We start from the raw sequence: 27,057 nt of genomic DNA, 5'->3' as shown, positions 1-27,057 counted from the left end.
CATGATGCAGGCTAGTAACCACCTGTCTGACCTTGAGTACCAGCAGAAAGGATCATCAGGCAAAGGTGGCTTTAGGGCTTCACTGCTAAAGTAAATAGCAACAGTTTAGCTTCTAATTGTTTGGGGTTACTGGTTCCTCTGACAGAGTACAACCACTGCCGAGGATATTCTGGACCAGACCAAAATGACTTTTGACATTTCTCAGATTATGAATAATCAAATACACTTATTTTACTGGTTATTGTGACCTGGAACTCTTCCCATCAATTTGAGCAAACATTCATTTCTTATAAAAAATTACACTCCCAACAGGAAAAACTTATCCCTTCACTGAACTGCTCAGGGTTTCTGCCTGAAATGGCCTCTCACTAGCAATTTCAGCAACAACAGATCTCATTATATGCTCACCTTGAGCAGGCAACCTCCTACCTCCTGAACACAGATTGAAAATAATGTGGAAAAACAGCCATAATGCACTGAGAAGTGGGCAAAAGGATGGTTTATGTTAACAAATATGTTCTGGCATGCTGTTAGTTTCTGGGTATTTACCATGTAATTTATCAAAGGGACTTTCTGGCATTAAGGTCTAAATCTGATCTGTATGAATTCAAATTGCTATAAAACAGCAAAACACATTAGCTGCCCATGGCACTTTTGATGGATAAATTAGAGCCTACATTTTTAGCCAGTTTCTATTGTATCAGGAATTTCAAATGCACATTCATAATTTTTTCAAAGCTCTGTTCTTAACTGCCTAAAAATAGGGCATTATGCTTTGGCAGCTTTTAATAAAATATTTGCAACTCTACATATCTACCTGAGATATTTTGAATATAAAGCCTTCACTCACATGATAACAATAGTCTAACATTAATTGTCTGTTCTGTGAAACTGGCCATGGATAACATGCTCACAAAAAGGCGTCTAGATCAGTCTTGAGAATAAAAATTTGATTTTTTTTTTTTTTTTTGATAGTTTGGCTGTGAGGTAAAACAGGCTGCTTTCTGTCCTGCTGGGACTGCACAGCTGGCATTATCTAAGCCAGTTATTTACTTGGAGACTGGGTGTGCATGAAATGAGGAAATCCCCAGCCTACATTATCTTCAAATATCTGGCTCTCAAGATGCCTCCAAGATGAACAGTGATCCCATGCCAAAGAAACCAGGAGGGTGAATGGCAGTAACAATGAAATGCAGCAGTCTTTTTCTAACCGTTACTGCTGCTGAATGAACATGGGAGAATTGAGCTGTTCAGCACCTGCCCATCTGCAGCAAAATTAAAAATGAACTAATCAATCACTTCCACATATTTTTTGCATTTATACTAAATCTTTCTAAATTTTTAATCTCACTCCTTTGTTAACATCATCTTCTGATATCAGAAGTAGTATTAAATATGGGACCCAAAGTCTGCAGACACTTGCACATGTACTTGAGTTGCCCATTTTTTTCTGCTTTATTGGAACATAAATTGAGGCACACACTGAAGCCTTTGCAGCTTTGTAGATCTCTGAAGGCCTTGTGAATAAAATATGTTATGTGCTGCGTGACAGTGCATGCTTATGTGTTGGATAATAATGAAATAAATCAGTAACTAATGCCAACAGGGAGCCTTATCCATAAAGAATATTTATCTGATAAAATCCACAACACTCTCAGATTTTCATTCCTTAAGTGCCTCCAGTTTTGCAGCTGGTCCCAAGGCTGTGGCTGGACCATACCAATATGGAGTGAAAAGAGGATTGTGGCTTGAGCTGGAGGCAGCAGCCCATGATTGGCAGGCAGAGACCCTGCTAGAAAATCAGTTTCCCAGGAGAAAATCAGTCTTCCCAGCAGCTGGAAGAGCAGCAAGCAGCCGTGACACAGGGTGAGCAGAGGAGCTGCAGCAAGGTGTTTTAGTACTTAGACCATGAGAGGGGAAGGTGGAAAAAGCTACTCAAGGCACTGGAATATTTTTGCAGTGCAATACTGGCTGTATTCACAAGTTCAGCATTTCCAGTCCATATAGCAAACAGACCAGATATGACAGAGGATCCTCTCTGGTATGACACCAAACTCTGTGGTCCAAGATAGAGCACAGATTGGACTCTAATGTTTAAGAAAGCAATTCAGAGAGTATTTTAACAGATATTCACTAATGACTTCTGCTGATGCTTGAAATAAATTAAATATTTATTAGTACAGAGAGACCAAGAATGCTCCTTTCACCTGGTTGTCTAGGAGATATATCCTGCCTAGCTCTTTGAAAATAATTTCCTCCTGCTAGTTTAGGTGTCCTTCACTAACTGATTTATGTCTTTCAGTTCCTACAAGTCCTAAAATTCTGTGTAAAGGAGTCAAAATGTTCAGCTATGATTTACAGTTCTTCAGAGTTAGAAGCTGCTGCACTCATTATTGCAATATTTAAATCCATCTTAATTTACCTACTTTTGTTTTTACAGGTAAAGCCAGACAGTATCAAAGTCATAGGCAGTAGTGTAAGCAGAAGACCTGCCCTAACAGCCTACTCTGCAGTACCTGCAATAATTGTATTTACAGATTTCTTCAGCATCACACAGTGTGGTGGTGAAAATACTAAACTGATCCCCCCAACACATGGGATGCTTTTTTCCATACATCTATGCTTCACCTTGGCCCAAAGAGAGGATTCTTATTCCAGGTTTACATGGCCTGGACAGGGAACAGCAATCTGTGCACATGTGGATTTCTTTTAAAAAACCCAACAAAACAATCTACAAAGCTTTTCCTCCCTAAGCCCTTCCTGCACTGAAGAACTTTCACTAAGGAAAATTCAAAGGCAACCTTGCACACAGGTGCCAGCTGCTCTGCAAGGAGCTGGGAGGAAGCAAACCTGAAGAAAAAAAAAAAAAAAAAGGAAAAAAAGTCTCTTCAAGATGTATTTCTGTTAGGGAGATGCAGGATTCCAGGAAGAAACTATCTCAGAGCTTTTTATACAGCAAAGAAAATCTGCCCTTTCAGGTCTTCTCCATGAAATTCCTTTGTTGCAAGAAAGTACCTTGAAATAAGAGCTAACAATCCCTTGTGGAGGTAAGTGCTACCATCCCTTGTTTTTTGCCTTCTCTTAATTATGCTCATTTAATAACTGAAAATTATAGTACTTTTTCACCAATAGATTTATTGATAGTATAGGGCAGAAAGGAAAAAAGCTATTACAAACTCTATTCATATTCTAGCATGTAATTATAAGATTATAATTGACTTATGTGGTAGCCCTGCGAGCACTACAGCTGCTAAAGAAGGAAACATAACAAAGATGTTATGCAAGAATGCAAACGAGACACATTTTAATTTGATTGCAAGCACTTCCAGAAAATCATTAGGATCTTAGAAATTCCCTAGAATACCTAGTTTAGAGGCAACTTTACTAGCATAAGAAAATAGGTTTTCAACCACCTGCTGGTAGAGCTGTTCATAAAGAATTTAGGTCCCATGCAGTGTGATACACCTGAACATTTTCTTTTCTGAAATTAAATTTCTAATGCAGGCATTGAAATCTATATTCAGAGACTTAATTAGAAGCCTGGCTTACAGATGTGTTTGCCACCTGCAGCTCCTATTCAGTTCCCTGTCATTTAAGTACCTGGCTTCAGGTAGCCAAGACTGAAAACTGCATCTTGAAGAATATTATGGGCAACTCCCAACATTTAGGAAGATTCTTCCTTACCAGCCTCTGCCATTCTCTGGCCAAACCCTTCTTGATCTACACGGGTCTGGGGAAAAGCCCGAGCCAAATGTTCAGCTGGTGCAAAGCAGATAAGCTGTACTGGAAGCCAGGCCATGCAAGTTTTGTCCAAGTTGTGTAATTTAGTAATTTAAATGTAAATTTGCATCAAGAAAAGGGACTGTCCTTAATGAAGGAGATAGGCTCCATTACTATAAAGAACACAGAATTCCCGGTTTTGACAGTTTGAAACTGGCACCCTGAAGGGCAAGGGGTTTGCACTTTGTACCTACTTTCACAGCCCATCATAAAGTTTAATTAAACACTGCAATGTTTGGTAAACTGCCACTCCTCAGACTGAACAGGTGCTGCTATGAAAGGTGCACAGTCATGTGCAAGGTTTTTACCCCTGTAGGTTTATTCCCCTGGACTATTTTGAGATGTACCCAACAAACTGTTACTGCTCAAAATGACAGGATCCAAATTCTTGCTAGTACCTACCTATACCCAAAATCACTCCAGTGAAGCAGCATATTAGTCTTCCTGAGGGGTAAGTTTGACCCATAGTTTCAAAGCAGCCTGAGAAAGCTGTCTGTTTATTTGAGTGCCAATGCAACTACTAATACAAACTACAGCTAGTAGTTCTGCTATTTTCTGTCATTAGCTTTCTTAAGTCTTTTTATTCTCATGAAAATGTAGTTGACTGCTCTGTGTACCTGTGTTACTGAGTCTTTGCACTGGGGTCTGGTAGAACTTCCATTGTTCTCATCCCTCAGTGCATTAATTTTCCTTTGTACATGACTGTTCAATATTGCCTCTACCCTCGGACTGGTGAAATTAATTTCCAGTATTTATTTCACAAAATTCTTTGGAATAATGTCTATTTTTCCCCACCTCTCTCAATTTAGATGATAATAGACATTATTTTGTTTTACATATTTCCAAAACGATAGATAGAATTTCATTACTTTTCATATTGGCCATTTTTTTCCATTGTGAACAGGTCAGGCTGGACCCTGACAGTTACGTGCAATTCAGAGCATATGAACATGCAGCATTTGAGTAAAATTGTGTACAAGCTACACCATTAAACAATTGTTTAATCCCTAACAAATGCCTGGAGTTTGTAGTCCACAAAAAGTTAGAATAGAATATTATTCTTAAAAGTTACCCTCTTCCTCCTCTTCCATCACCCACCCCACTGTTCCTTCACTCCTCTGTATACAAAACAAACAAGCCCCTCCCCCCCACTTAGCATGACTTGAGTTCATCATACAACAAAAAGCAAGGGAACAAGAAGGAACACGAATGTTTGAGAGCAGCAAGAGCAGTTTTTGTTTCTGCAGAGTTGTGCAGACAGATCCTGCTCTTGCTGGCTCTGGGAAAGGAGCAGGTACCAAGCCCATACCTTTGCCAGTGGGGCACATGCTGCTCTCCAGCCTTACATCATGATCCCTGTGACAAGGGCCAGGGACTGCAGGAACCTGCACAGCTCCTTCAGAGCAACATGGCCTTGCCCTCTCACACCCACTTACGTGTCAAGGCAAGCCTCACTTTCCCCCAGCTACTTTACTGTGCACCATGTGTCCTTGGAAAAGATCTTTGGTTTGTATAAAATAATTTTAAGGGCTTGAATTTAATAAGAAATGAAGAACTGATCCTGTTCTTCTATCCATATGGGCAGACATCTATCCAATTAATTTAAGGGTTACTGGAGCTTCATGTTTTCAACATGTTTGCATTATCTGGGTGTCTAGAGTCTAGAGCCTCTGTGACTTGCATTTGCAATGTCTTTATTGTCTGTGCTCTTGGGATTGTATTCATAGAGCTGCACAGTGCTGCCAGTCCCTTTCCAGCTACAAAGGTAGGAAGGTGTGACTGGCTGTAATATGATCAGACCATTCACCCATAGGCAGAAACAATTGTCACTGAATACAATGGTATTCAGCAATTCTCATGATTAATCATTGCTTAGGGGCTTTAAAGAAAGATCAGGGACTAGAAAAGCTGCTTTACTAGCAAGGAGGAAGAGGTTCTCCCTATTGCTTGATATTCACACTAGCTGAATCTTTACACAAGTATTTTATGAGAGGTTTGGACCTACCTGTTGTAAAGGCTCTAGACTGCTCACAAAACCACACACATGACATCTGCAAATGCTGAGTAAATAAAGTGTCAGAGCTTTATGTTTAAAGGCTGAGGAGTGATTCCAAAGATGCATATTAACAAGATTATGCATTTTCTTGTGGTTTTGAACCTCAGCTGTCACATTTCTTAGGTTTCATTGTTTTTAATCATGAAAATCAAAAACCTTTACAAAACCACAACAAAAAGTCTCAGCAGTAAAAACCACGGCAATCATATAGTACCAAGGGTTGCAGTTTTAAGGGAGTGATTTGTAGGGGAACAATAAATTCTATGAATCAGACAGGCTCAGAGAAAACAGAAGCATCTTGAAAAGCGATAGCTGAACATGGCATATTAAGTAGAGGGGGCAGGCGCAGGTTTAGCACTTAGTTTAGGTAAAACTCAGTCCAACCTACTTTTTAATTGGCTCTCATACCCTACAGAGTGACACAGCTGCCCAACATACTTGAAATGTACCACAGGGAGATGAGCCTATGTACACAGAAAGTACTATCAACATAAACATATTTTAGGGTGTCTAATATTTCAAATTACATAGAGGAAAACAAATATACTAAGACTTTCTCCTCCCCTCGACTTCATCTCTAGAGTTATGATATCAGATCAAGAGATTGCTGCACAACAAATGGAGGATTGGATGCTTTGCTTCTTTGAGTGACTCAGAACTGAATGCTTCTGTGTGTGCTTCCTGCATTACTGCAAGCACCTTCAGCTTGCTGGCTGGCTAGAAACCTTCACAAATACACTAATTTCGGATTCCTTGTTTCTCCAGTTTTCCATTACTGCACAATATTAAATAACAATATTATGGGAAACTTTTTTTAAAATACAACCTCTCCAATTTTGTTCTCTCTTCAAAATTAGAGCAAAGATTCAAACTAGAGTTAAGAAAATGGCCTGTCCTGAGCATGGTTGCCAATTACTTTGGCTGCTCTCAGTCCTGAGTGATCTTTTGGGCAACTAAAAGCAGTGCTGTGAGATCTCTGCTTACCAATGCAAGCAGTGAGAAGGATGAGTATCAGTGTCAGCACACTGGGTCCAAGGGGGCAGATAGGGCTAGCAACAGACACTAGAAGATTTTGGTCTTAGGTTATCTTTGAAATAATATATTTAATCTTCCTTCTTTAAAAAAAATGTAGGTAGCTCTAATCCTAGCCATGGTCATTCTGCAGCTACCAAACTCAGTCAAGCTCTGTTTTTGGATTGGTCTCATGAAGGCAAAAAAATTGCTGCAACACAATTTGAACATCCGAGATTCCGCAGAATGGGCAACTATTCAGCTGTTTACATGAGAAAATCAGAGCAGAGTTGGCATCTGGTAATTTTTTTAATGTTCTGTTGAGACTGGTGACCAGTCACAGCAACAGCAGCAATTTGTCCAAGGTGGTCTGTTTCTCTTTTAATTTTCCAAGGTAGCAACCTTATACAACACTGCTTCTTTAAACCTGCCAGTTACTACCTCACCTAAATCTGGCACCTAAAGCCAGATTTATGTAACTACCTTCACCTTCCAAACATGGAGGTGAAGCCAGATAACATAAATATCTCTGATGTGCTCACACAGAAAGCTTCTGCCTTTTCTTCACAGTCAGAGTTCTAGTGATCCCTGAAGCATCTTATGAGAACTTCTGCACACCCGCTGCAAGTCTGAGCTTTCCAGAGTGTGTGTCACACTGTGTTTGCAGGGTGCAAGAACAGGATGGCCACTGTGTGGCCTGTGGTGGCAGATGAAAAAGGGCTTACTGCTGTCAAAACTACTCACATATCAAGTTTCTAGTAATGCTCGTTTCCCAGGGCAAGCAAGCTGTGTCTTGCTGGTCTGCCACAGCAATTCATCCAGTCTTACAGCAGCTCTAGACAGTTCTCTCCCATGGGCAAATTCAAGCAGTGCAGCCTGTTCCCATTGCTAAAAATGGAAGCTGGGAGCAGGTAACTGCCCTTATCAGACAAGTTCAGCTCACCCACAGCACCACAGCTCCTGGCAGGACAGTGGGCTGGCCAGGAAACACCTCCTCATCACAGCACTGCTGCCTCTGCTAATCCTACAGCAGGACTGAAGTGTGGCAGGGTTAGTTCAGCCAGCCTGGGTCTTGCCTCTGTGATGGGGTGCAGGCACAGAAGTCCTGCTTTTCTGGCAGGGAGTAACAGCTCTACTTATGGAACAGGAATAAGATCAGTATTGGTTCTTTCTGCTGGTACTCATGGTGGGTATGTCAGCCTCTGCCTGAAGCCTCTACTAGCACTGCATGAGCAAGTTTGGCCACTGATATGGAAGCAGATTTCTAGCTCACAGGAAGGGGAATAATTTGTCAGAGGAGATAATTTTAGGAAATCTCTTTCTGATTCCAGTGGCATACTGACAAAATGAATATTTAAAAGCAATTACTTTCCCTAGAAAATAAATCAACCTTTTTCTAAGAACACTGGAGATGTCAAAATCTACCCTTCCTGATGTGGAGGGAAGAAACACAATGTTAGCTCAACAGAAGTTAGCCTGGGAGAATGTAATAGGAAGTTAAGAGACAATTTTTTGGAAGCAAGGAGAAATCCAAAGAGTATGAGGAACTTGATACAATTTCAGCAGGAACAAGGATTAATTAATTTTTAGATGTTTGTTAGTTTAACTACCCTCATGACTTATTAGTAGCACATTTCAGAGTGGACTGGGGCAGCCACAGACCCTGTTATGGAAGTAGCACTTACAAAACAAGGCTAGCACAATGCAGACTAGAAGACAAACCCTGACTGCAGACACACTCACTCAAACTGGGCTCATCACAGTGGCATCAATGAAAGCAGTTAATCTGATTGCATTGAACTACCCATATCCCTTCCCTCTATATTCAGAATCCCAAAAGAAAAGCAGAAACCTCTTCATACATTGCTGTGCAAGTGAAGAAAAAATTTATTCCCTGATACAATAAAATGCACTACAGGATCAAAATGCCACCTTGGTGTTTCCTGCTCTTAATCATGTGTTGAGGTTGCTACAAAACAGCAGTTGCACACAAATGAAAGTCTGGCAAAGAGATGCAGGGGCAAGGGCAGCATATCCCTTCTCCTCAGTCTATGGAGGGGGATAGCAGGGAGGCAGCCTGCAGCTGGCCCATGTCCTTGCCAGGGTAGCACTAAAGTCCAACTTATCTGCACCTGCACCTTAACCAGATAAGAGGAGCAAAGGGAGCTGCTCTGATCAATGCTCCCAAGTCACACATGAATGTACCAGAAGCTCCATTCAGAGCCTCCAGGGGTAACACCAGGATGGGCTTGGCAGCAGCAGCTGTGGCCAGAGGCAGGGTCCCAGTGCCACCCAGACACAGCTGCAGCAGGATGCAACCCAACGCTGTGATTCACATCAGGAGCAGGAGGTTGTTCTCTGTCAATTTGTGCTCTTTTCAAAAGAGCTATACGTGTAAAATATGTGCCACATCAGAGTCAGTGTGGAAAGTCTGTACAAGGAAGTAAAAAAACAGACAAAGCATTGTATGCTTGGATTTTTTCCCTCTTCAAAAATCTCCACTACACTGGGTGCTACCTCCCTTACTTCTGAACACAACCACATCTTACACCCATAGGAAAAAAGGTTTTTGCAAGCATATGGACAGTCCACCAAAGGGGTCCCCGCATGGCCACAGGCTGGTGGCTCAGCACGTGTTTTGCTCTCAGGCAGTAACTAGTTATGCTGCATATGACCACACTGAATGAAAACACCACAAAAAAATAATTGCACTCCTGCAGGCACCATTAGCTTTACTTCCTGAACTTAATATGGACTATATCCCAGCTGTACATATTCCATTATTGAAAGACTGCTTTGTGACCCTGCTTCCCTCTTCCTTCTTTTTAGAGAATGAATGGAAGAAGCTTAATTTAGGACACCTATGCCAAGTGCCAATGCCTTTATTAGTAAGCAGCCTGTAAAATCACATGAGTGTTTGTTAATTTTTCAAGATCTGAAAAATCCATAAATTGGGAATTTTTTTCCCATTCTACTTTGATCAGCTCAGTTATGCTATCTGAAATCTGGGGATTTTAAGTAAATTGTTAAACTTTCTAAACATATGAGGAACAGGCTTACTGGGGTTACTAGAGGCTAGGTGCATATGACCTTGAAATAGAAGCAGAAGTATGCAAAATATCATTCTTGGCCCCCTGCATCAATATGCAATTTGCTACATTCTTTTACTTTCTACACACAGTAATTCTGTGTCTTTCCTTGTTTGGTGCTGTCCCAGATGGATGCTCCTTCCTCCCAGAGTTGATGGTGTGCTTCACTGTGAGCCATGCTTTACATACAGTCACTGTACAGCTAACTCAATAAAGCAAACATTTGTTCTTGTAAAAGTATTCTCAGATGATTAATAATCTCAGACTGTAATGCCCAATTAACTACCACTGCCTGGATAAGGAAGGAAGGAAGGAAAAGGTATAAACTGGCCTACTATACCCTTTATCCAGCATCATTCCTAGCATCAGCCCAATCTGATTTAGCTCCTGAGGTACAAAAACTTTTTATTCACAGCTATGTCAGCAACAAGTTTGCACATTACAATACCTCTATGAGCCGGTCCGGCTCACTCCCTTCTTCCACAGTAATTAATTTAGACCTTCCATTTCGTTCATTGTCCCGAATGCCAACAGCAACCTGTGTAGCCTTCAGCCTCTCATACTTATTGCATGACGAGCCACACCACTGATAGATCTCCTGAAATAATGAAAAGAATATACACTTTAACAATAGGATTCAACACAGCAAAATTATTAAATTAATTTCATTAATAATTATCCTACTGGATCTAAACCACCAGAACATCAGTGAATCTACATATTTCAAAAGTACTTCCTAGAAGAGGGTTGCTCAATCTCATAGATATTTGCAGTATCTATAATATAGTCTTGAACAGCACCAGGAGAGATTTTGGTTGGATATTAGAAGAAATTTCCTCATGGAAAGGGCAAATAAACATTGGAATGGGCTGTCCAGGGAGGTGGCTGAGTCACAGCCCTGGAGGTGTTTAAGAAAAGACAGGATGTGGCATTTAGTAATGTGGTCTGGTTGACAAGGTGCTGTTCAGTCAAAAGTTGGACTCTGAGGTCTTTTCCAATGTATTTCATTCTGTGATGCTGTAATATGCAAGATATTTACATAATATAATTTAGCTTCCACATATTAGGAGATCACTAGAGCTCAGAATAGTCAGAGTTTTGGTTTGACTGAGTTTTATCCCAATTACATACAGAGCTTTAGCTAATTAAAGAACCAGAAACTCCTAAATTTGCTACTACAAATTGTATATATGTCAGTTCTTCTTCTACGGTACTTCAGCAGGGCTGGTACTCACCTGTGTCAAGAACCAAATTTGTTTCAAAATCTCAAGAAAGATCCTGATTGTATGTGTTAATAAAGTACATAGATCTTTCAATCAAGATCTTATTTGCTGACATTTTGCAGAATGCAGCATGTTCCCAGGGCACTTCTCAGGAAAGGGAGACACCAGAACCAGCCTAAGATATGTCACCTGATTCAGCCACACAGACTAAGGACCCCTAGTTTTGGCAATCCCCATTATTCATGCAGAACTTAAAGCATTTTCATTAATGAAAATTACTAACAAAAGGCATAACATAAGCTGCAGGGATGCTAGAGGCTGGGCTGGAAGGAGCCAGTCCAAGGAAATTACAAATTTTGGCTGGTTGGCTCCCCCACCTTCTCCTGGAAGAAGGTAATTTGATTCTTCACATGATTATGTCAAATAACTTAAATAGTACAGCAATAATGGTACACAGTCCTTTTCAGTTTTAATAAAGTTCAACTGGTTTGTGTTCATCTGCAATGCAAATTTTCATCAGAGCCCTCACTGAATAAATTACTTGGGCTTAGTTTTATGTTGTATATGCAACTGTATAAAACTTAGATTTGAGATGAAAATATATTTCATTTAAAAAATCAACCACAACACAGACCCCTTAGCATCATTCTCATCTTGGCCGACATCCCACTAATTGAGCTGATTTGCAATTATGTGAGAAACAGGAGTCACTAGAGATACTGCAGCAGGAATTCTTTCTTTCCTATAGGAAATAGGGAAAGAGGTAAGGCATCTATTGCCTTATCTCAGTGTTGATGTGGCAATTGGTGGAGATTGCTCATTCAGAAAGGTGGGAAGTGCAGCTTCAGTTGTACCCATTGGCCTGCTCTTGGCTTTTTTGGTAACTTGTGATGGAACCTCAAACAAGTAGTTGCATCTACAAAATAAATATTTTTGCTGTACTGACCACAAAGGATATTGTGAGACTTAAACTGCCACTGCAGTGCCACTTGCACTTCTTGGGCAATAAATTCACATTTTCTTTTCTTAGCATCTCCTAAAGGCCCCACTGCACCCAAGTTACTCACATTCAGAGTTTATTCTCCCTGTCTGCCTTCAGCCAGCAAGTGACTAATCTGAGCTCTCCTACAGTCTACAGGCTCTAAGCTTCAAAGGAGCCTGAGGAAGGAGAAGGATCTTTAAAATCTACAGTAATGGATTTCAGATTTTTAAATTTTCAGGTTTTATTATTTTCCTTATGGGGTCCATATTCCAGGTTTTCTTCTACTGCATAAACCACCACTTGAATCAACAAGCAGTGTCTGAAAACATTCTTGATCTGGAGATTCACAAGCTCTATTTTACATGATTATTTGAACAATACTGATTTTAAAAGAGAGAGAGAAAAGAATCTGCTTCTTTTTAGTACTATAGAATAAAGATACTATTCTTTATTAAAAGCCTGAAAGTTAAACTTCATGTACTTTATAATCAAATAGAAGGATGTGAGCAGCCACAGGCCATGAAAATGTCCCAAAACATATAATATGGTAATGTATTTACTATGATCCCTAAAATATCTTAAGCATTCAGTGCTAGAAGTTTCAGAAGCTTGGATTTAATTAATTTTCTCTTCTGAACTCAAATAATCTCATTTTCAATCTAATTTTGAGGCCTCACAGTAGGGAAGCTGAATATCTACAAATTTGCCTTCTTGATATAACTTATCCATTTCAACCTCTAGATAGATTCAGTTTTTCAACAATTTAAAACCTGAAAGAATTTTAGAAGTTAAAGCCACTTCTTGAGAAGGCTAATATTTAGATCTGGATTCACCTGAAATACAGTCAATTAGTTATCTAACCATATCCAACAAATCATTGAGCTTTTGGGTCATATTTTGTTATTCATGTATCTATTTTTTTTGACACATAATGTGCTCAGCCAGGGGCAAAATATGGTATTTAGCTTCAGCTCACTCACTACTTTCAGAATTTCCTAGCTGTACTACACCTTCACTATTTTTAGGTTTGTTTGGCTAACTTTATTTGGAATTGGCAGGTTGACAAAAAATGTTTCCATTAAAATGAAAACAGACTTCAAGTGTTCACTCCCTTCAAAATAAAAGAGCTTCATTCATCAGTAATTCCTGTGCCAAGCCTAGTTTATTTTCAGAAGTTTGCACTAGCAGCGTTTACTTTTTTAAACCTCTTAAACAGAATTCTGAGAGAGATCCCCTATATTAATGTACATTGATATCAATATAGTTATCACATCATGGTGGGACAGTTAACAGCTGAAAACATTGTCATGAATAATGTTGTAATGGAACGTTATAATGAAAAAGGTTATAATGAATAACAACGACCACCCTAGAGCTCCTGAGTGAGGCTGGGAAGGCAAGCTGGGTCTGTGCCATGTACACTGTGGTCAGAACGAGCTCTCCCCTCAAATGCACATTTTGGAGAAACAGTTTGGTCTTCCACCCACAGAGTGTCAGAATTCACTGCTCTTAGTCTGAATAGCTTCTGGCCTGCAGAGTGACCTTGTGCAAGTCACATGAGATTTCTACAGCACATTAAAAACGACCCAACATTTAGCTTCTACACAGAAGTTGTGCATCAGGATGACTATGCATGGATCATGTGCAACCCTGAGCAAGAGCACCTTGGCACTTTTCCCCGTATGGAGGGGGACTGTGAAAGTACACCTCCTGCTTCCGGCTCCAGCCCCAAATGGCACGCAGAGTAAGAGAAGGAAAAAACAAACAAACAAAAAAATCACTTATTTCAGAAGTGAAATAAAACCCGTTTTTTTCCCTTCCAACACACATCCATCTCTGTATTCAACTGGCAGCCTCCTTAGTCTGGAGGCACATGAGAATATACTCTCTTTTTGTGGGAAAAATAACAAAAACAATAGTAATGCAGAGCTTTTTGTCAGTTCACTGACATCCAGCTTTTTTTAAGGAACTAAATATATTTATTAAGACAAATGTTTGGATTCAACCAGATTAATATAGATTGTTGAATGCATTTTTCTCCTTAAATTATTCACTTTTTTACTTTGTTGACTGTTGAATTCCTGACAGAGGCAAAGGAAAAAACCTCTCATTTCACATATCCATAAAATCTAACTTTGTTGAAACTGCAATACAGTGAACCATTGAAAGTTGTGGAGTTCTGATAATCCAAAACAAACTCCAAATTCATTCAGCCAGAATACCTCTGAGGCCACCATGAGCTAAAAAAAAATTAAAATTACTAGTAAAATTACAATACTGTCTTTGTAAGCAGTCTTTGGAGTCTCCCATTTGACTCAAACTGAACAAATTTTCAGACTAAAAATAAGTCAGAGCAGAGTCATGCACTTCGTACATTCATTTTTCCTCTCAGACTTGTTTTGCTAGTATGCACTAGGAATAGCTTTTGCTATATCACAGTGGATTAAGGGGTCAATACCAGGATAATCTTAATTCTAAACAACAGCAGCTCAGGCAGTAAAGCATCTGGATTTCCTACATCAGGAAGAAAACTAACTTAACTGAATTCTTGTGGATACATGTGTGCTCAGTCCATCTGAAGCTTAAACAATGATCTCTGGTTCAGCTACTTTTCTGTGTACAAGTTGGGGGTGAGAGGAAACTTTCCAGTCCATAGAGTATGAAGGAAAGTCCATAAAATCCATACTCTGAATACTTTAACAGAAGTGGGGGCCAAAAGGACTTTTTTTCCCTTCCATCTAATGACTTTGAGATTATAGCAACTTCCTGAATGCTGGCATTTAAACTGCTGGAATAACTGGTTCACAGAATTACAGAAAAATTAAGATGCTTGCTTACCAAGATACACATTTTATAGTTAGAACAACATTTTAATGCTGTTAATAAGTTAATAAAGAACCTAATCACTTTAGTTCTTCAAGCTCAGCTACTTGTTTGGCAGCTCCCTGCTGCAGTATGAGCAATAGTTTACCTCTCAGCTGGGGGAAACTGGGGAAGAGGTTAGTTGTGAGGGAAAATATGTGAATGGAAAACCTACATGAGTCAGTTGTTAGAGCCAGGGAAACCAACTAAAAATGCACAGTGATGAATGGCAAAATGCAAGAATCTGCTCTTCCAACCCTATTTATACCTTAACAGTGACTTTGCTTATTAAAGCAATTAATATGCCTGTTGTGAACTGCTTTATCCAATGGAAGAGAAGAAAAGCCACCTAAAAGAAGTAGTGAGGAAAGATTACAGAAGCTACCAAGACAACTGTGCTTAAGGTTGCAATGTGATGCTGAATCATACCCCATGGTCATAACCATAAAGCAAGCTTCTGTTATCTTGCTCTTCGAAAAGGAGAAGTTACTTTTCTTTTTGTAAACATAAGTTAATCTACACCAAGTTAAGAGTTGTTATGAAGAGCAGCTGTCATAAGCAGCTGGCCTTTTTGCCTGATATATTTCTTCTAGTGTCTTTGTTGCAAGGTAGCAATTTTTCTTCTTCTAACATTCTTATTATGTGTTCTATCAGGAACATAATGACAGATACGTGATGACAACAACTCTGTTCAGTCTCATACTTTTGAGTTCTAACTTCAAAATTTTCATTTGGATTCATGAAGCCCTTGAGAAATACATACATTGATTGCTAGATAGCACAAGTTGTTTCTAAGAATATTGTGGGCTTTCATATTTCAAACCAGTAACTCTTGGCTGTTTATCAGCACCACTATAGAAATAGGAAGAATGAACAACTGAGTACAGTTTACCTTCAAACTTCATTTAGCTTGAGTTGTAGTTATCACCTCACCCATCTGCACTCTTCCTTTGGGAGAAGGGTGATGTTCCACCTGCAGAACTTTTATTACACCGACAAAACTTTCCAGCTGCAATCAGGCCCAAGCTGAAACCTCATGGCAGTTATCACACACTGCCCTTCACCCTCTTATTTTAACAACTGTCTCTTCATTTCTTTGAGAGGGCTGAAAAGTGCACAGCTCTCTGCCTGCCCTTTGCAGTCACCTAGCTCATGGCATTGCTGCTGTCTCCCATCAAGAGATTAATCAGACAGAGAGAGTCAAGTCTTTTATTTCACAAAGCTCTAGGCAAACACACACGAAGAATATTTTTGCTGGTAACTAAGGATACAACTTCAGACAGCCTTCATTCAGCACTTCCCAAAGTGAGTTGGGAAGTATTCAGTAAAATCAGCTGATCAATTAATCAATTAATTATTTTATTGTTACTCGCATTATTTCTGCTCCATATTTTGATAACTACCCAAATTATTGACACATCTCAACATTCTAGTTTTATAAACAACCAGCATACATCAACATACACAGGGTTAATTTCACAATACTGACAAGTTTCCTTCCCACTTTAAATCAGGAAAATTGACAAAAGACATCGAAGTCTTTAGCACACCTTATTAGAAATATACACATATACAGTATGTTTACATATGCATCTAGATAAATAGTAAAAAATAACCTCAAAAACTGTATGCATGTTATTAACTAAATGGTAGAGTGATTAATCTTTCCCCCTTCCTTCTGTGATCATTTTCCATGTCCTCCTGCTACTTGCTGTTTTAAGAATTGTCTTGGTGATGAAGGAAGAAAAAGCATTGTGTCTAAGGGGAGGTGGCTGGAGGATGGGGTGAAACAGAGCTACATCTGGAGCTAAAGGGCAGCACAGAACAAGGCCAGGCAGTTTAAGGCCACCAAGAAATGCCAAACCCACCTTGGTGCCTCTCAGGTGGGATACCAGCAATAGTTCAGGACAGGACTGGAATGGCCTTGAGGGGAAGCTGCATGAGGATCAGCTGAGGTCACTTGGACTGCTCAGCCTGGAAAAGAGGAGACTGAGGGAAGACCTCATTGCAGTTACAACTTCCTCCCGGAGGGGAAGAGGAGGGGCAGGCACCAATCTCTTCTCTCTGGTGTCCAGTTGGACCTGAGTGAGCGGCCTGAAGTTGTATCACAGGAGTTTAGGTTGGATATTAGAAAAAGTTCTCCATCCAGACAGTGGTTGGGTACTAGAATGAGCTCCTCAGGGACATGGTTGCAGCATCAAGCCTGTCAGAGTTCAAGAGGAATTTGGACAATGCTCCCAGGCACACAGTTTGACTCTTGGGGCTGTCTTCTGTGGGACCAGGAGTTTGACTTTATGATCCTTGCAGGTCCCTTCCATATTCAGTAATTGTGTGGCAGAAAATAGCAGCTCCTGGGAGGCCTTGGGCAGAGCTATGCCTGGACAAGATGCACTAAGCAGCTCCTGACAAAGGAAGGTGTGCTCCACTCCAGGCCCTCCAGCAACTGCCCTGCACTTGTCTTGCCTGCCCAAGGGCTCCCTTACAGAGAGATTCCCAAGCTCACCAAAGAGGTATCATGGAAATCTCATGTAGAAAAAACACCCCAATTGAAATTAGGGTCTGGCATCCCAGCACTCTCCTGGATCACTCACTCTGAGGAGGATCAGTACAGTCACAGCCCTCACCTCATGCTGTTACTGCTTGACTAGAAGGTCTCCACACATTTCCCACAGAAAACAATTCCCTTCATAGCACAGACAGTGCTTTCTCTGCCTTCTGCAGCTATTTTCTCTTCCAGCCAAGAGTTCAAGTAGGCAAGATGAGACCTGGGCAGGGTATTTGAAGTGCTGTAAATGTTTAGCAACAGATCAGCCAAGGTGCCGTGTGGGTTGTGCACATGAGATTCTGACCACTTTTAAGAGAGACTGTCAGGAGGCAGGCAGTTACAACTTTGATTTTTTTGATCTTACTTCCAGCCAAGGTTTTACTCCAATGACTTAGACAGATGGATCAAGATAGAATAACCTTCATTCAAGGTCAGGTTGAACAGGGCTCAGAGCAACCTTAGCTTGTTGAAGATGTCCCTGCCCATTGCAGGAGGAGTTGATCTAGATCCCTTCCAACCAAAACTATTCTATGATCTAGGTATGAGATAAACATCAGAACTTGAACTGTAAATATGTGAACCTAGCTTGAAAGGTCCACACATACTTTCTGCTTAAAGCACTATCCCTGTAAAGGAAATCCTAGTGATAAGTAATGATTTTATTCCTATTCATTATTATCTTCCATAATTTTCCCTTATCTGTTCAAACCATAAGTTTAAAATACTGCAGTAATTGAGAATAACAGGAAAACTTAAATTATTTATTATATTAGATAAGCGGCTAGATAAAATATAGCAGGAAATGGACAGCACAAGCAATTTTTCAGTGCCATAGAGACCATCCTTCTGGTAAGCTAAGAGACTTGGGAAAGTAAATCTTGGAAATTCATCTTGACATGCTACAATAATTGGATATTAAAAGCACTGACCATAAACTCATTATTTTATGCAATTACTGTGCATTATTCTTTGACAATAAGTCTGCAGTAGTCTGCAATAAATACCAAAACTCAGAAGCAACCCTATTTAAGACTAATTTTATTTCAATTGTCAAGTAATGGAATCTACTTTAGTGAAAATACTTTTCTCTTTTCAAAGGAACCTTAAATTCAATTAAGAGCTCCTATAAAGACTCAAAGCATTTCCCATTTACAATGGGCCTCTAGTCATGGAAAATTTCAATCTGAAGTATAATTATTTCTTATAAAACTTAAGCAAGGTTTCTCCTATGACATTGTATTTTCTATCACACCCCTTTAATTAGAGGCACCTTACTAGACTTGTATATCATCATCCTGAACTATGTCACCCATTTTCATCTCCCACAGGCATGGTCTGGTTTATGCAATAACCTGTGACTATGAATATCTAGATGCTAAAACACTCTTTTCCTTATCTTGTCAGTACATCCAGAAAACCCATCTCTCTTCCACAACTGATATGACAAGACCAAGAACTTTTGTTAGACATGTGATTTGACTGTCATTTCCCATAGAATGGCAAAAAAAGAGGGATCTAGGCATTGTTCATATCTAATCTTTCTTCCTGCAAAGGCACAGTGTTGCATTGCTGCTTGATCTCTGTCTTGTCAAACAGTGAGTAAGAAACCAGTGATGTCACACTGTAAAAAAGTAAAAAGGTCCCAATGTACATTCAGTATCAGGTAAAGACTCTAACACTATATTACATTTAAATTGCTTAGTGAGAGCACTCTCACCGAAAGGGATGGGCCCCAAGCTATACATGTAACACTGCAACACATCCATAGTGTATTTCATCAGTGTCACTGCCATGGCATGCAGTGTGGCCTGAATAATTACTCAAGGAGTAATCTGGGTAACTGCAGCACAATAAGGGTCAGAAAAAGTTAAATCCATGGAGTACACCCAGTCCCACAGCATGTCCATAGAAGGTTAACTCTAGAAAACTCAAACCCAATTACAGCCTTACTGCAAAAGCAGCAGTTTCTAGCAATGTTTAGTTCCAAACTTTCCATCTCCCATGGGTTAACTCTGGAAGGGAATGATTTGGGTTTCCTATGCAAAGTGACATTGAGAGATTACTTTGGATACTGATCACCAGGCTGCTCTAGATGATTAAGCCACATTGACATAAGAGGAATGGGATAATAGTCAAAAAACACTATTTGGTGTTCCATGTGAAACATAATAAAAATCAAACATATATTGGTGTCAAGTAGCTATATTGATTATCTTCAACTGTCACACTTGGGGATGCTTTCAGAGAAAAAAGAAACCATGAATTTTCTTATTTCAGAGAAAATGCACACTGTCAATTCAGAAGAGCCCATTTTTCAATAGGTCAGGGGAACTCTTGAGATCTTGACGCTGACCACTTCCTTGTTAAACACCACAGTTAAAATCAACTGCAGATAAACTATTTCCTTTCACATGCTTTCCATTTTACACGAGCATAATTACAAATGGGTAGCTAGAATCCAGTTAGTGTAGACTACATCCCAGCTGCTACTTTTAGAATCAGAGTCTTAGCATGTATTGAGGTGACAGCACTACACTTTAAGCCATTTGAAGCAAGCAGAATGATCTTCTCTTATGTGTTGATATTTTTCCACGCTGTCTCTACTTGTTTTCAGCAGAAAGCCTTGAAGCACAGGATTGCTTCTCAAGTGATCTATTGAAATATTCAAGTAGTTTTATAATCACTTTTGCAGCTATTTCTTTAGGGTTTACTGTCACTATCAAAGTTTGATGACTATGAAGAAATACTCTTAAGAGAATGGTTGCATCTGTGTTCTGCTCTGAACTAGCACTGATCCCATTCATCTGGTAGAGAGTGCCAAAGTCCAACTGGACTTAGAGTGAACTGTTTAAGCTGTTCAAACACCAGTACTGAAAAACCTCAATGCCTTTCCTCTCTGTGAAAGAGAACTGTTTCTTGACAGATAATATGTGCACACTTCAGGAAACATTTAGGGCAGTTTGCAACCTTTCAAGTGGTATGACACTAAAGCTAATTTTCTAAAGCAGACTATTTCTGCTGGTTCACATGAGTGACAAAATCAGTTTTGCATTTTACGGCATGACTCAAACCTTAGAAGGGACGTAACTCTTACTTTTCAGTGTTTTGCTCTAGAAAATACTTACATTTCCAAGGTCGATAATGAAACAATCTCCTTTGTTGAAGCTGGTCCAAGCCAAGGGGACTTCTGTGGCTCTCACAACTCTCCGACCCTTGATATGCAGCAGCCTCTGGGCACTCAAATCATTAGTAACAACATGATTAAATCCAGAGGCAACACCCCCTGCCTGAATAAAACAAAACAAAGCAGTCAGCTTTATTTCAGCTTAATTTCTGCAAAGTTACTTTTTTTTTTTTTCGCTACAGCTGAGGAGCTGGGTGGAAAAAAAAATTTATGTAGTGAGAAGCAAGGCAAAGTAATGTACCATTTAAGAGTGCTGAACACAGACATCACTGCTGCTGGACTCCCAGGTGTGAACCTTTAGCCAAGGGAGCAGATATCACCCTCCTTCCAAGGGTTTTCAGATAAACAGCAAAAGTGAAAACACAGAATTTACAGCACCCTCCAGCCTCCTTCAGAGGATGAAGTAATACTGAACCCTATCGTTAGGACAAAAGTCAAGGACTGAGGAAAATCAGAGAAATACACAGCTCCTTTTGAAGTTTTTCAAACTTGAATCTCAGAAGTCCAGGTGGTTTTAGTCCCTGGTTACATGTAGATGGACAGATAATTCCACAGCAGCTCTGTAATTTTATGAAAGAAATATTTGAAATTTGAGTCAACCCAGCAACGAGTACTAAACTAGGGGAAGTGAGAGCAAACTGTTGATTTACAATCTGAGTGTAAACATAAGCATAATCCTGTAAACTGGCATCCTCCACTCCTCTGGGAGACCCAGACCTTGTATTGGAACAGAGAGTGGCTCTTGAAATTACAAAAAAAAAAAAAAATTAAATGTAAAAGTTTGGGTGTGTCACTGCCAACATCACTTATGCAGGGTTAGAAGCTTAGTTGTGTAGACAGAGAAGTTACAAACCTTCATAAGGCGGGGAGAAAGGCTCAATGAGCCATGGGTCCCAGTGCTTCTACTATGGAGATATTCTCTGAAGATACGTTACTATATTCTTTAAAAAAATCCCACAGATGTTGCAAAAGAAAGTTACTTTTCAACTACTCAGCTTCTGAAAGTGACACAAGAACACGGACACTACAGCTTTCCAAAAGCTAAATTTTTTTAAAAAGAATTGGGAGATTGTTTTATCTAATTCAGAAAGAAACTGCAAAAGCATAATTTTTAGATTCAAGTGAAGTTCTGGTCTTTTCCACTCTATTCATGTTTCTAATCACTTGAGCACACTGGGTTCTGCATTTGAACAAAAATATTTGTTCTGCAAGACAAATTATTTCAGTGAGATTTAACACCTCACAGACACAGAGAGTCCCTACTGTGGGCTCTCTTAGACACACAAGTATGAAATTCCAGGACAGCTTTATTTTGGGGGAAAAAAATTAGGAAAGGTTTTCATATATCAGAAGAGGCACTGACAAACAAGCTGCTGCTTTCTGTACAAACACTGGACTTCTACAGTTTAAGATGGGTGGTTCAGCTCTAAACCCACAAAGCGCTAATAAACTATTTTTAAAATCTCCATTTAGAAAGAAAAACATTTGATCTTTATGTAGGGAAAAATGTTGCATACAGTTTCAGAATGTATTTTGACAGACTCTTTACCTTGTATTTAATTCCTCCTTTGAAGTAACCCACAAACTCAGTAGACTCATATCCTTGAATTTCTCTACTCTGCACAGGCTTTCCTCCTAGATAGTCATCCATTTGAACAGCAAAGATAGCTGCAGCTGTGCTTTCATCCTGGGTGCATTCTTTCCCTGAAAGAAGGGGAAATATGTCACTAAAACATTAATATAATTTTGGATTCTGTTGGAGAAATTATTTCTGCAACAACTGCACACTGCCTTCAGCAGGTTGTATAACCCATGTTTATGTGTAAACAAAGCACTGAATCACAACCTTGTTCACCACCAAATAACATGATCATCCAGATCATTTCTTGACTACTTGTAGAACTGCATTCATAAGGGAAAAAAAGAGTGGAAAATAGTGAAGTTCATCTTCTCTTAGAATCTTCAAACAAAAATAAAATTAAACTGAGTTTAGCATGGTAAGTGTCAGCTGTAATGATTTTTGGGCTTTTAGCTGAAGTTCAAAGAAATAAAGAGCATGTGACAGGACTGTCTGGATGGTAATTCTAGGAACAACTCACCAATCCATAAAGCCAAAATATTTCAAAAGCAGTACTCTTGACACTATAATGCAAGCAAGTTATTTTGCCTGGTACAGCTGGGAGAAAGAAAAGCAGCTTTGGAGCTCAGGTATTTGCTTCATGAGGTCACACTTTGTTTTGTACCTTACAGAGAGTAGCCTATTCCAAGGCTGTGGCATCTTGACCTAATGTGCTGATGCCTGTACATGCCAAAACCAGGCTGTATATTAAACCAAAGATTTTAATGTGTGCCCAAACATTTTGGATGAACATTTTCAGCAGTTTTTATTGTTTCAAGAAAAGCACAAATAGAATCAAGTCTAAAAGAACAAGCTTCTCAGTAACTACAGAAGGAAAAGGAAAGGGGAGGTCTTTCATTTGATTCCCAGTCACTCCATGACAGAACTTGCTATGTTCCAATATGCATTCTCAGAACTGGGTACCACCTTAAAGTTGGTGGTAAAGTTTTGGAGGTTTTAGGGGTGTTTTTTGTTCTTTTTCTAAAATCATATCCATTAAGACTAGATCTTTCTAAATTACTATTTGCAATGACATAACAGGGTTCAGGGTTAAATAAAAATTATTTTTGAACAGTCAGAGATAAGAACTACTATCAGACTTCTTCTCATAGCTGTTATGCAATAATATACTTGGCAAAATTCCATTGAAAAAAAAAAATCAAATGAGCATCAGTCCAAGCATAAGTTACTCAAGCTTGTATGAAAATGAGATTTACCTTACAGTCTAAAGCACAAATACCTATAAATAAGCCAGAGCATAAAAAGATAAAGAAATATTTTTTACCAAACAGATACTGGTTCACACTGACAGATCTTATGACTTCTTCTCTTGGACAAGGGTTAAAAAACAGTTAAAAACGCCATGCATGATTTTATTAAAGATAGTAAGTGGGGTATAGCCAATCTCACTCACACAAGTATTTTCATACTGGCACAGTGCATGTTGTTTCCATTAAGGATAGTTTCAAGTCCAGACAGGTCCCTTAAGATTACTACAGCTACTAAGGCATCCCTCAAGTGCCAATAGAGACAACTGAGTCAGAATGTCTGAGTAACATTCAGAGTGGATACAGCTGCAGCAAAACAGATCCACATTGATTGCTTGGCCATGCCATCAATGTTGATACACCCAGGTTAACTTGCACAGAAATCATCCAACCTCAACAGCATCTCGGTGCACGTGAGATACTTGGTAAAACAGTGACTTTCCCATTGGAAGCTTCAGTATGGCAGAACAACTGTAGGTTCACTTTACCCCACTGATGCCAGTGAAGATTGATGACAGCTAAAGACTGTCAGCACATTGAGGTCACAGACCATCCTCCTATGGTCTAGACCTTCTTTTAACCCCTTGAGTGTACCTAAACAAGGAATTAGGAGGATCTTTGCCACTATGTAATAGGAAAATTTGATGTTGGGGGTCTTTTTTTGCTGGTTAGAATCTGTGTACATTCACAGCCACCGTACATGGCTGCCACAATCACATACCACAGATGGCAAGCAGGAGTAGGACTGCGTCACCAAACAAGGCCTTTGTAAGTACCTAAGACCAAAGTCTGCACTGTTTCCCTCATCACAAGAATTCTTTCTTTGCATCCCAAAGTCTGAGTGATAGTGACTGCTGCAGCTGTCCAGAGACACTTACAGGAAGTCTTCAGAAAGACCCTATTGTGATCTTCCTGGCCCACAGATTTGCTTACAAGGGAAAAATTTGGTGTACGTAACAGCAGTGTGAATCAGTTAAAAATACCAACATGATTCTATGGTTTTTGCCCTGAGAGTGACTGGCCTCCCAATACACCTTATTTGAAGTCCTGGTCTCCTGTTGCTATTAAGTGTGCAACAGTGTTTGAGATTATTCCACCCTGCTGCTGAAGCATCTCGCAAGCAGGGAGTGATATGCCAGCACTGAGCCTCCCTGCTGCCACCTTGCCAGCTGCACAACAGTGGGTGCTCAGATCACCTGAAGCCATTTAGACTATCTAGATAGCACCACATCAGCACAACATGTGCATCAATATGTACAACTCAAGCTCTTCAGCCACCAGCAATGAGGTTTTAATTGCTGCAAATGTCAGTCACTGTTCTACCTTCTCTTCCCAAGAGCTGCAAACAGCCCTTACTTCACTCTCTGTGATGTGTCTACTAGACCTTCACTAATACACAAGTAGTTCCAGCTTCATTAACAAAGGTCTATACAGCCAAACCCTGCTACTAATTAGCAGCACTGCTGACAGAAAAGCCTCTGCCAGAAACTCATTCACACTGCCATCTCTGATTATACCCTTACCAGACACAGACACGAAGATGCTTGCCAGCTGGAAAACTCCGAAGACATGCAAAATTCAATGCTCAAACATTTATGCAGAAACAATCGAAACTTTATCTGCAATTATTTTTCAATGCAAGCAAAAGTACAATGAGAACCGCAGCAACTCAAGCACGTTAATGTTAATACACCTATCTTTAGGTGCATTCATTGAGATTGCCTACAAACACAAACTTGTTGAAACAAGAAAAAGGTAGTAAGTTTCAGGCAGCTAAACAGCAGTCACTGTGGCAGGATGACTCTGTCGCCAGATGGGGAGTCACATGAAACCTCCAGGATCTGGTAGAACACAACTTTGATGCAAAGTGGGCTAGTCAAGGTGGAAGGCAAAAGACTGGTTCCAATCCCAGTAGTCTGTCAGACTGATATTAACGAGATTTTATAGAAAATCTGGTGTCTTTGCACTTGCTGTCTGTACCATCAGAAAGCAAAATTAATCTAGCTGGAAAAGGCACACCCAGACAACGACACCACAGGGAGATGGCCAAGAGGACATTTTCATCCAGATGAAATAAAGGCAAGAACACTACTCATGTGAGTGAAGGCATGATTTCACTCCAGAACCTCTGTCGGGTGCAGCCAAGATTTGACTTTAACCCTTCAGTACTTTTCCAAACTATCACCACAAAGCGAGCAAGCTTTCACCTTTCTGCCGTACCCCACCGTCCCACCACTCTGTCCCTCAGCATCGGAGGAGATGACGCTTGGCGCCACCCCGATCCTTGGTGGCAGCCCCACTTCTGCCTCGAGTACCCCTGTTGGTAGCCTGGCAGCTTACAGAGAAGGGCGGGAAGGCCGTGCCCCGGATGCCCGGAGCCCTCCGGCCCCGGGCGGGCACCGCGGGCTCCCCTCGCTCCTACCGAGCCAGTAGTGCAGGCGGTAGGCGACGCCGTCCGCGCGGCGCTCCGTGCGCAGCACCAGGTACGCGTCCCCGACGAAGAAGTCGCCGTGGCGGCTCGGGGGCACCGGCACCAGCTCCAGCCGCTCGACACGCCACACCTGCAGCCCGCTCTGCTGCCCGGCCTCGGCGAACGCCGGCGGGTACCGCTCGGGAGCCATGGCTGGAGCGGAGGAGCGGCGGAGGCTCCGCACCGCCCGTTTATAGCGCCGGGCGGGCGGGGCGGGGCCGGCCTGGGCGGCTGCGGAGGGATGCTCCTGTCCCACCCCTTCCAGCGGCGCCCGGGGCCGGCTCAGCTGCCTTTAGTTACTGGTTTTTAACACGCCCGCAAAACAAACTCACCCGAAATCCCTTTTGCGTGCGTGCCCAGCGCCGTAGCAAGGGTGTCATAAAAAAAATCAGCCACCCTCACTGAAAACAGAGAACATTTCTCTGTCCTAAAACAATAAGAGAAAACCACAGCAAAGGCAAAAAGAAAAGTACAAGTGGGGTAATCCAGTGTCTGCGGATGTTGTAGCATTGTGCTGTTTGCTTCTATAATTATCACATCTGCCTTGTATGAACTGCTCATAGCGAATACAAAGAGTTTCTATAGCTTGCACTTGCGGAGGAGAGCTTTTTCATCCCCGGCTGGAATGGCAGAGCACAGCTCTCATACACCCACTAATCTCATTTCTTTTGTTCAATAGGAATCTTTCAGGGGGTGGGGGGGGGGGGGGAAATCTTTCTTCTGGGATTCCAGATGAAGCCCAGAATTTATATAAATTTATCTTTCTCAGAAAATTTAAAAGAGTTTTGCGGGTGTTTTTCCAAAACTGTGCAGCAGCTCAAAAGGTTTTAAACCCACTTCCTACTTGTCTGTTTCCTTTATAAATGCCTAGTATATCAACATGACAATTGCAGTTTTCATTGCAATATGAAAATTATAGCAAGTCACTGTTTTCCATCTAATATTGATAGACAGATCAGTCTGGGTACA

The 27,057-nt window shown here is 40.5% G+C and overlaps 1 protein-coding gene across 1 annotated transcript in view; it reads right to left on the bottom strand.

The window, feature by feature from the left end:
- The window catches only part of SCIN (scinderin), a 46,359-nt gene extending 20,059 nt beyond the window's left edge, over positions 1–26,300 (bottom strand). Inside the window, exons 1-4 of the mRNA XM_021538334.4 lie at positions 26,041–26,300; positions 22,282–22,436; positions 20,674–20,835; positions 10,385–10,534 (exon numbers count right to left, since the gene is read on the bottom strand). Of these exons, the coding sequence (XP_021394009.3) occupies positions 10,385–10,534; positions 20,674–20,835; positions 22,282–22,436; positions 26,041–26,239 (666 nt within the window). The 5' untranslated portion in view covers positions 26,240–26,300. The remainder of the gene's footprint in view (positions 1–10,384; positions 10,535–20,673; positions 20,836–22,281; positions 22,437–26,040) is intronic.
- Positions 26,301–27,057: the final 757 nt, after the last annotated feature.

The sequence above is a fragment of the Lonchura striata genome, chromosome 2 (genome assembly GCF_050655825.1).
Source record: "Lonchura striata isolate lonStrDom1 chromosome 2, ASM5065582v1, whole genome shotgun sequence".
In the NCBI taxonomy this organism is placed as follows: Eukaryota; Metazoa; Chordata; class Aves; order Passeriformes; family Estrildidae; genus Lonchura; species Lonchura striata.
The sequence above is the reverse complement of the archived record's forward strand: the minus strand, read 5'-3'. Positions and strand labels throughout refer to the sequence as shown.